This window comes from Amphiprion ocellaris, chromosome 20, assembly GCF_022539595.1.
Source record: "Amphiprion ocellaris isolate individual 3 ecotype Okinawa chromosome 20, ASM2253959v1, whole genome shotgun sequence".
Classification (NCBI taxonomy): domain Eukaryota; kingdom Metazoa; phylum Chordata; class Actinopteri; family Pomacentridae; genus Amphiprion; species Amphiprion ocellaris.
This window is the reverse complement of record NC_072785.1, coordinates 11,999,592-12,009,780: the sequence shown is the minus strand read 5'-3', so window position 1 is coordinate 12,009,780 and position 10,189 is coordinate 11,999,592. Positions and strand designations below refer to the sequence as shown.

The window sequence follows — 10,189 nt, the reverse complement described above, 5'->3', positions numbered from 1 at the left end:
AAAACAGCACCGCAGTTGCCACATCACTGAAATCTTTTTTCCCCTCCAACCTCTCAAATGGCATTAGCAACTTTCCAAATAAAATCTTAGCAGTGAAGAGACACCAGCTTTCAGATGCTTACTGTTTCAGGGCCGGAAAATAAAGCATTTAATATTTATACTCCAAAATATCTTCAATATCTTGTGTGAGACTCACTCACATTTGAAAGGTGGTTGTGAAAAAACAAAACAAGCTGCTGGACTGGTGGACCTTTTCCTTTTTCTGCCCTAAAATCTTGTGAATGTGCAGCAGAATCTACTCCAGCTGACATAAATCTAAGCTGGCTTTAGCTTGTTTTCCTCTGTGAAGAAGTGAAGAAGAAACTTTTTAGTCAAGACTCAAGCATCATGGGGAGGTTGAATGTTTGACAGTCAAACACAGATTTTGGGCGAAGTTCCACTTAAAATCAACAGAATTTTTAATGTTTTCATACATTTTGAAAGAAGCTTTGAAAACATAACTCAGTATGCACTAAGGATTCCTTGTCAGCTTTCAAAATAAATCACTGAAGAAACAACAAAAACAACAACAATGCTTGGATACAGTTTTAAACATGCTAAGAATTTAAGGAGGTGGATAAAGACAGACGTTTGGTTTAGAGGTGGGAAACAGATAAAGAAGGACTGATAAAGAGGTGAAGCCGAGAATCTGTGCAATGTCAGGATGACAGCCCCCCTCAGTTTTTCATGCAGGACTCGTAGGTAGGTATCATATATTTGATATTGATAAAGGCATCTTCTCCTCCGTAGCGCTCAAACATCTGCAGGGTCTCCTGGATCAGCTCACCAATGTTCTCTCTCTTCCGCTGGCTGTAGTCGATGCCATCTCCAAGGTTTTCTAGGGACAAGGAGAGACACACAGGCAGACAGAATGAGAAAAAACAAAGATAGCTGATATTTTAGCACAGTCTGGGTCATCACAGACTGTGAGGTCGATGTCAGGGCTCACAAAGCACCACCTGTGGCCAGCACCACAATGCTGGGCTCCAGACTGAGTCGGCAAATGCTATCCTTCCGTCTGACTTCAAACCCAGTGGACAGACTGAATTTAATTTACTCCTCTTATGCCGCGGCCTGTTGGGACTGAACGGCAGAAGAGGTTTTAACTGTTCAGCTGAAAGTTTAATGAGGCAGCCTGCAGAGAGGAGAGCAGCGTAGAGGACACATGAGTTAGCGACAGCTCTGCAGTTGCACAACGCTGCACTGATGCACACGAGGCATGAGCAGCGATCTGGAGTCATTCCTCCCAGGTAGGAATGTGTGTTTGTTTGGGTTACCGTGAGTGTGCCAGTTAACCGATAAAAAACACCAAGTCAAAACGGCAAATGTGTTCAATAATGCAAAGCAGCTGGCCTGCTTTTACAGGTAGGAACAGGTGTGATCAATGCCAGTTTGACTCAGAAAGAATAATACACTCGTGGCCAATCAAAAGACAACGATAAAGCTGCAGAGCCTCCGCTCCCATGGGACACACAAACACACACAGAATGTGCAGCAAAAACACACAGATTGTACAACAGAAGTTAAGCGTGCTGGGGGATCTTGTTATCGTGAAAACATTCCTGAGGTGTCCAGCGTCCACTCCTACCTGCCTTCTTCCCTTTCACCAGCAGGCACGCTTAAACACACACACTTAAACACACACACTTAAACACACACACACACACACACACACACACACACAGATGGTGTCTTTATCAGCACACAGCAAACTGCCAATCTCAAGCCACTGCACCGGGGGTAGAAAACACTTTTCAGAGGAATGAGGCGCACACACACACACACACACACACACACACACACACACACACACACACACACACACACACACACACACACACACACAGATGTCCAAGTTTGTTGCAAAATAACTCAACTAAAATATCCTGGAGAGAAAAAGTGTAGTTTTTTTTTCTTTTTCTGGAAGCTACAAAATGAAACTAAGAAAAGCAAACCGGTCATTTTAGTTAAAAGTGCAAAGTCAAAGTGAGACCTCATAATAGATTGGGATCGAGAAGAGAAGAGAAGAGAACTCAAACGTTCTGTGAAAAATTAACAGCATCCATTAAAGGAAGACCTGACAGCCTCTTCTTTCACTCCTAATTAGACCTGAAGAGAGAAGAGGACACGAAACCTCATGACCATTTCTTCCAAACACTCCATCCTTAATTTTCTCTCAGTCTTTTCTAATCTCTCATCTTCCCCTACAAACTCACCCCTCCCGTCTTTCTCCTCGCCTTTCCACCCATCCATGGCCTCCTCATTAAAACACAAAGAGAGCCAGTCCCATAAAGTGGGCTGTTAAGCAGCAACACGTCTATGATCTCAGTCTGCTGCACTTGCTTTCTGCTCGGGACTCAGTCATTTTACATGAAAGCAATTTCTCCAGCCATGATTTGACCGCTGGTTAGCCCGAGCACTTTGCAACTTTTACAATTTTGGCTTTATTTAGCACCTATTTACTGTTTTCCCTTTAGAGAAACAACAACAATAACTGCACACGCTGAGGAATGCAGCCTTTAAGGAAAAAAGCTCCAGTTTGTATCTAAACTCGGGTTGTGTTTTTACTCTTGGGCTACCCACAACACAGGCATTCGCACCCTACTAGTTAGCAGAAATCTTAAATAGCATCAAAAGTGCAGCCATCTGAGCAATAAAAGGGAAAAAAATAGGCAAAGCAATCAGGACTCAGTGAGGTTTGAGGACAACAGTAGGCTGGGATGTGTGTAAGCTGAGGCAGGAGGGCGGCGGACAGCGGAGAATAAAGCGACAGGAGTCAGCCGGGTCACTCTTACAGTCTGTTTCAGCTGTGTTGGGGGTGTGTGTTTGGGTGTTTGCATGTTGGTGTACGCTAAAAAGCCAGGCCTGCAGAGAGTCCCCCACCCCACCCCACTCCACTCCACCCCTGCTGTTAGTGTGGAAATGAGCAGCCAAAGCCAGCCCAGAGGGAGAGCTTGGCCTTCAGACAGAGAACACGGGGAGCTGGGGGAAGAGGTGCGGCTTGGGAACCAGGCGAAGCTCAGACCAGTTTACTGAGGCCTGGAGGGGGGAGCACGGAGGTCCTGCACGGGGGGAATTGTTGCTGTTGCTATACTGAGCCTTTCAGCCCATCCGACTGCATTTCTTGCTGCCGAGCTGCTGGGAGGCCAGTGGCATCAAAAGGAAGAGGGCAGAGGAATTTGCAATGATTCTCAATATTTAAAGAGCAGAAAAGGGGGTGAAGTGTGTTTAAGGAGGGATGGAGGAAAAGGAAGGGGAGGACGGGGAAGGGGGGTGAGGGTGTTAAAAGCTGCCTCTGCAAATGTCCTTCAGCCAAACAACTTCTCTTTCTCGCTCCTTTTTTTCTCTTCTACCCCACCCTGTCTTTTTCTTCTTTTTTTTTTTTTTTCTTTTCTGCTTTCTGCAATATCTGCAACCCTGGGCAGAGAGGGAGAAAAAAATCTTTAAAAACAATCATAATAAAAACTCCCGCCTTGTGAGCAGAAGGAAAAGGGCCCTAGCAGGAGTTGGCGGTCTGTTCCTGTGAGGAAGAGGAAGGGTCGATACAGACGCAGACGGGGGAGGATTCTCAGAGCAGCGACATTTGCTTCACAGAGGAAAGAAAGGTGGCTTTGTTTCTGGCTTTTATGCTAAATCCGCGAGATCGGAGGGCTCTTTGGCACATGAAACGGTGACGTGAGGGAAGGAAGAGGTGAGATCTATCCATCTTTCTATCTGGCTCTCTCTGACTCTTCTGTGATTTCTTTCAAACCACAGCAGACCAACTCTAAACTACATACAACAACAGCTGCAGCCTTCCTCCTCCTCCTCCTCCTCCTTTTGTCTCCTCCACCCTGCTCTTTCTCCATCCCTCATTCCCCACGGTCCTAAACAACCTGTCTTTCCACATCAAGCTGAAGACAAGCTGTCACAGATGGAGGCAGCGCTCACAGTGTTTCTCTAAACTGTGTCTGAACATATAGACAGAAGACTTCAAGGGCACGTTTACTGTCGGCAAACTGGGTCTAATGGATGAAACTGAAACAGAGCTGCGCTGTAACCCCCGTCCTAAGATTCCTGACTGAGGTTAGCATGTATTATGTGTACATTGTGAGGTTATAATCCTCGTTCATGCCAGACCGGCTGACACACACGCCGCAGCGGCTTTTGGAAGTTTAGCTCAGAATTCCAGAGCTGATTCAACACAACATCAACCCACCTGCCTTTGTTTCTAATCAACTTAACCCTGATTGTGGAGGTTCCTTACAAAAGCAGCTTACTGAGAGGGCCCCCCCCAACACAATAGCTCTTTGATCGTAGCAGCCAGATGCAGATGAAAATCAACATGTTCTTTTTTTTTTCTTTTTTTGTTAGTTTGTTTGGCCTTCTTGGAAGAGGGAAATGGAAAAATGCAGGTTATGAGTGAAGTGGAACAGCTTGAATTCCAGGAATACTTTGGCCGTGGCTGCACGACTGAGGGTTTTATGTGTTGTCATTCCTTCACATCACCAACCTAATAACTCTGTCCCTGTTTTTCAGGTCTCTATATCAGTGTAAAGAATATACACTACGTTTTGAAGAGTTCTTAAGATCTCAAATCATCCTAGGAAATCACCAGTTAGCCACAGCATTAAAACCAGCTGCCTAATACTGTGTAGATCCCCCATGTTCCACCACAACAGCCACTCTTGAAGTTTCCTGGTGTGTCTGGAACTGGGACTCCGGCAGCTTTTGGTCCTACATGTTGGGGTGTGATGCCTGAGTGGATCGGTCTTGGTAACATACATCCTGCAGATGCTCATTCAGATTGATATATGGGGGGTTTAGAGCCTGATTCAACACCTAGAACTCTTGGTCGTGTTCCGAGGCTATAACTGGGCAGTTTAGTGAATGTGGTGGAGCAGATTGTCCTGCTACTGCTGGGAATTGCTGTTGATATTGGCTGGTATGTGTTACGTGTACTGTGTGATTGGATCAGTATTGTTTATCTGTCAGTGGTTTTATTGAAATAGCTTATTGGTGTTTGCTAACATTCATTAAAAAAATGAAAAATTATTCCCATTAAAACAACAATCAACATATAAGTGTAGTGTATTAATTAGGGTTTGGCGATTGGACAAATACACAGGTTATCAAGTCCATCCTTGTTTTTTTTGTTTTTTTTAGGTGTGGCTGCTTTTTTTTCCTTTCATCTTGATAATTTAATGGTCTGCCTCTAACATTTTAACTTTCTGAATAATTAACATGTAACTTGCAGTTCAAAGTGTGTAGTAACAGGGAACTGGCAGTTAGACTTGTGTATGTGAGAAGTAAGTTAGCATACGTAGCAGGAGCAACAGTGAAGTGCTGACAGAGGTGATTACATTATTGTCAACAGCCATAAAGTGTGTAGATAGACCCAAATTACAGCTATCTAAATGCTCTGTACATGTTTGCTTCCCTAAAAAAGGAAATAAAGACCAAGTTGATGCAGCATTGCATCGGTTTCGCTGTCTCTCATCACTGCAGAGTTAGTCTGGACTTTAAAGGCCAATTAGCAGCTAGGAGAGAAAACACATAGCCCAAGACCAGAGAGCCCCTGATTGCAGATCTGAAAAAGTAACACGGCTCCGTACGTGCTTATAATAATTTAAGAGTTGGGCCTGCTAAATTGACAGTGTTGTGCTAAGAACAGATAGACTAATTTATGTAACCTTAAATGCATGAGTTTTGGACAAATTCCTGTGCAGGTGTTCATGATACTAACCATTTGTGAACTCCGGATTGATTCTGTTCCTCAGGGAAAAGCCAAGAACAACCCTTCCTCGCATGCATGTTTTGATTAAGGGTGTGATCGGAGAGGAGAGCTTGTTCACAGACCGGCCTGTTGTCAACGTGTTTGAGGGACACAGAGAGAAAGAGTGGGGCGCAGCTGTCCAATGAAATTAGATTTTAAACACTTTAAATAGTAAAAAAACAACAAAAAAAAACAAGATGTGGTCAACGTTGAGATTGTATGGGAAGCACTGCCTGGATGCCTTTGTTCTCTTTTTTAAACAGACACAACTGGGAAAATATTGGCGATTGTTGGTTCTCAGACTGATAGTGGCGGGTTGGAAAAACTGAGCATATTGCACAACCCTAATATTATTTGTAACCATGAAGTTTAGGTAGCTTTTTATGTGTCAGCTGCCTTTTTCTTTGAGACTACAATGTATTAAATTAATTGCAACCTTTCAATTCCAGCTTATCAAAGGCTAAAGGATTAATAAGACACAGATACACTAAGGATCATGTTCATATCTTTTTGTTCCTCATCTAGACCTTTTGGATACTTTTTTTGTTTTTTTTACACAAATCAGGCCATGAGGACAGGGAGAGAGAGCAGTACATGTGTGACAGAGGGTGTGTAGGCTTTTTTCAGGAAGGAGGTGATGGGGAGTGGATGAGACCACTGGAGGAGGTCTGTGCTTAACAGCATGGCTCTAATTAAAAGGGCCTCACAGTTGGGCGCCAGGCAGGCCTCTCATAAAGAGACTCACACTTTGGCAGGGAGGTGGGAGAGACCAGGTGTGTGTGTGAGAGGGAGGGAGAGCTTGTGTTTAAGTGTGTGTGGCTAACCACAGGTGTCTGTGAAGGGAAGGCAGGAAGACAGAGTGGAGGAGAGAATCCTAACAGAGTGCATGTAAATGTAACTGGATACACTGCATTTGTGTACACATGCAGACACATACAGCAGGAGAGAGAATGAGTGTGCTGAAATAATTACGTGTGGCAATTACAGAAAGAGGTAGAGAGTAAGTGGAAAAAGTGCTTTATGTAGGCAGAAAAATATTCTGGTCCTTTAGCTAGTTAGTAAAAATAACAAATTAACAACACAAGTAATTTACATTTTTAAGCTTATTCTATATGTGGACATAATATCTTCAGAGTAAAGTCATTAAAATGGAGGAAAAGGCAAATGGAAAAGAAGTTCTGAGTCTCAAGTAAAATATTAATGTGAAATGCCAATATTAAATAACATTTCAAGCAAAGTACAATGGTTTCATTATGTTCCACCTCTGCCTAAAACACTCTTCTCTCCCTCTCACTGGTTATTTCCCTCTAGTGTCCCCAGCCCTCTTTTCCCCCTAATGGATTAGCAAGAGGCTGATGGACAGCACAGCTGGGGCTCAAACACACACACATGCACACACACACACACACACACACACACACACACACACACACACACACACACACACACACACATATACATAAACATACACACACCTGGCTCTGGGCCCATTCCCACTTTGTAGCTTTTCCATCACAACCTCTGTGCGTAATCAATAACAACATTTCAGCTTAACACAGCTAGCCCCAATGAGGGCTGCAGCTGCAGTCACATCACATTACACACACACACACACACACACACACACACACGCACAGATATCCACATGAGATTGCAAGCGGAGAAGTAAAACAATAGGCTTATGGCCAGCAGTAGTTTATTAAACCTCCAACCCCTACACCAGGCATCATCTGACTGCTCATGCTTACTGAAGTCTAACCTTTGCTGTAGGTCAGTGATCTCATTTTCCATGTGTTCATCCAGCCCAGCAGTGTTCAGTCTATTGGCTAGTCTCAGCACAGTACCACTTCAACCCAGTGAAAGTTGGACATCAGCAAAGCGGTATGCCAGGTGGAAGAAAATGTGTCAAGGTCAGACAGCACAGCAGAAAGTAAGACTGAAAGAATGTGTAGACAAGGTTGAGACAAAGACGTAACCTGCTGAGGATGCTCCTGAGCTGTACAGGGGCTAAAGCTGTTAGATTCCTATCGATCTGGTTCCCACTGGCTTACTAGTCTACATCTGTACGTAGGTATACAGGAATTGAATTCCAATTCCACACTTCCGCCAAAATCACGCCGAGTCTTTGGCTAATCTTTCCTTAGAAATCCCAGGCTGTGGGAGGGATTCAAAGCCATGCTGAGGCAAGGTGAGAGAATCACTCTTCCACACATCACAAAACACTCGTTTTGCTCATTTCTTTTTCAATTAGCCAACTAGACCTAGCCATGACCGAGAGCAATATCGGTTTGCACCATTTAGTCACGCTTTTAATGCACAAAGAGGGCTCATCTTAGATGATGGATCAATGCTCTTTTCCAAGCTGTTACCATGTCCATTATTGTTTCAATTACCACCACTCAGATAATGGTTATCCCCGTCTCATCTTATCCAATTGGAGCGTGATACATGCACCTCTGAATCAGCTTCAGTATGCTTGTCACAGGTCTAAAGGAAAAGAGTCATCTCATGTTATGTTCACAGCTATATCACACTAATGATGCTTAGATGGGCAGCCAGATTTTAATTATTTTCAAATTAGATTCCACATTGTTCAGGGTGCACTAGTGAGCGTTGTGACAAATGATCACGGTGGCCTGCTGTAGCAGAGGTTTTAATCCAGCCAGAAAATACAGAAAGAAAACTTTTTATTACAAGCTTTGGCTAGACGGAGAGCCATGCATAACTCAGCACTGCCTACAGACTCCGACCACAGAGCAACAGCAAATCTACATTTTGAATTCAAGTGCACTCCAAGACGCTGCAGCTGCTGAGGCTTCAATAATATAGAGGTTCACCGTGAAATCTTGGCGTTCTCATGGAAGAAGCATGGCCAACATACCCTTTCCTTTCCATTTTCTCCCAAGAGATATTACAGCCAGGGATTACGGGATAACAAAAGAAAACTACTGTGGTGTGGCACATTGGTTCTGTCACTTGCAAGTTAAAAGTTTTAAAAATAAATACTAACATGATTAAAAGCTGCTGTAGCTGAAGCCATCTCCTGCAGAAGATAGAAATATATAATTCAGGGAAATTAGAAGGATTCAGAGCTTTTAACAGTGCACACAGAGGACCTACCCTTTACCCACTTTGCATGTCTGTGTCTCTCCCTGGCTGGGAGGAGAGTGTCAGTGCTGTCAGGTGTGAGTCAATGCCGTCAGATGCGATCTCATTACACCAGCTTACCTCAAGGTTAGCAGTGGGCTGCTGGCTAGGCACAAAATCGATCTGCACCAGGGACAGGCGTTAAAGGCCACCGCAGTGCGCACACCCGGACACATGCCAAACAAGCGCTGCGCTTTGAAATGCAAACGCGCATTAATACAGGTGTAGGCACGTAACATACATACACAAAGCTCCGGAAGTGCACTATAGAGTGTAAGCCCTTGTGAAATGGGTGCGGATTAACATATTTATATGTTGCAGTGAATTACGCTTTCTTTACACTTTCTAATGCAACAGGAATTCGAAAAAAAACAACAACAATATTCCACTGGGAACCATTTCTACTTAGTCTTCTCTTATCTTTTTTTATTTTATTCATATAGATAATGAAAACTTCCTTATCATCATGACAAAATAAACAAATTCAGAATCATTTCTAGCACTTCAAATACAGTTCTGAAACACCAAGGGAAATATTTGCACAAATACATCACATCATACATATTATCTGACATTACCTGTGGCCCACAGGTTACGTCAGATAATAACATCCTTGACAGCAAAGTCCTCTAATGATGTTGCCTCTTTTTATATAAAGCAAAAATAAGTTGACTCACATCTGATAGCAGAGAAACTGTCTTCTAAGATGAAACTTGTTTGACAGAAATCCAATAAACATTGACAAGTTTTTGCATCTTTCAATCCATGGCATCATCAAAGTTTATCTGAGTGTTCAAAGGAGATGTCCACCTCTACACGTGTTCATCTGCAAATGTCAGAATTCGTCAGATCTGAGCACAGAAACGTCAAATTAACGGTGGTGACAAGCAATAAGTAAACAACAGGGAATGTTTTAATTCCTACTAAGGGTGGTTTGTGATTTCGGAACCAGAAAATAATACTGAAGAAATGAATATTAATAGGAAACAGCTTGGCTCGTGTACCTTTGATCTGGTAGCAGGTGTCCATACGTGGGGGATACCAGCAGCATGCTAAGGCTACCCACCATCCCTACCTCTCATTTACACATATTAATGGGTACAGAGAGCATATGTTTAAGTTGACTTTTTTTTTTTTTTTTTGAAAGATTTTCTTTGCTTGAGAAAAAGAGGCTATTGAATAAAACATACAGCGCAGCGTGGACACAGTGTGGCGACTCCGTTTCATTAACACCTCCACTGTGCAACT

General features: G+C 43.3%; 1 protein-coding gene across 1 annotated transcript in view; it reads right to left on the bottom strand.

Annotated features, from left to right (window-relative positions):
- Nucleotides 1–434: 434 nt before the first annotated feature.
- The window catches only part of pacrg (PARK2 co-regulated), a 145,706-nt gene continuing 135,951 nt past the window's right edge, over nucleotides 435–10,189 (bottom strand). Inside the window, exon 5 of the mRNA XM_023277459.3 lies at nucleotides 435–877. Coding sequence (XP_023133227.1) covers nucleotides 717–877 — 161 coding nt within the window. The 3' untranslated portion in view covers nucleotides 435–716. The remainder of the gene's footprint in view (nucleotides 878–10,189) is intronic.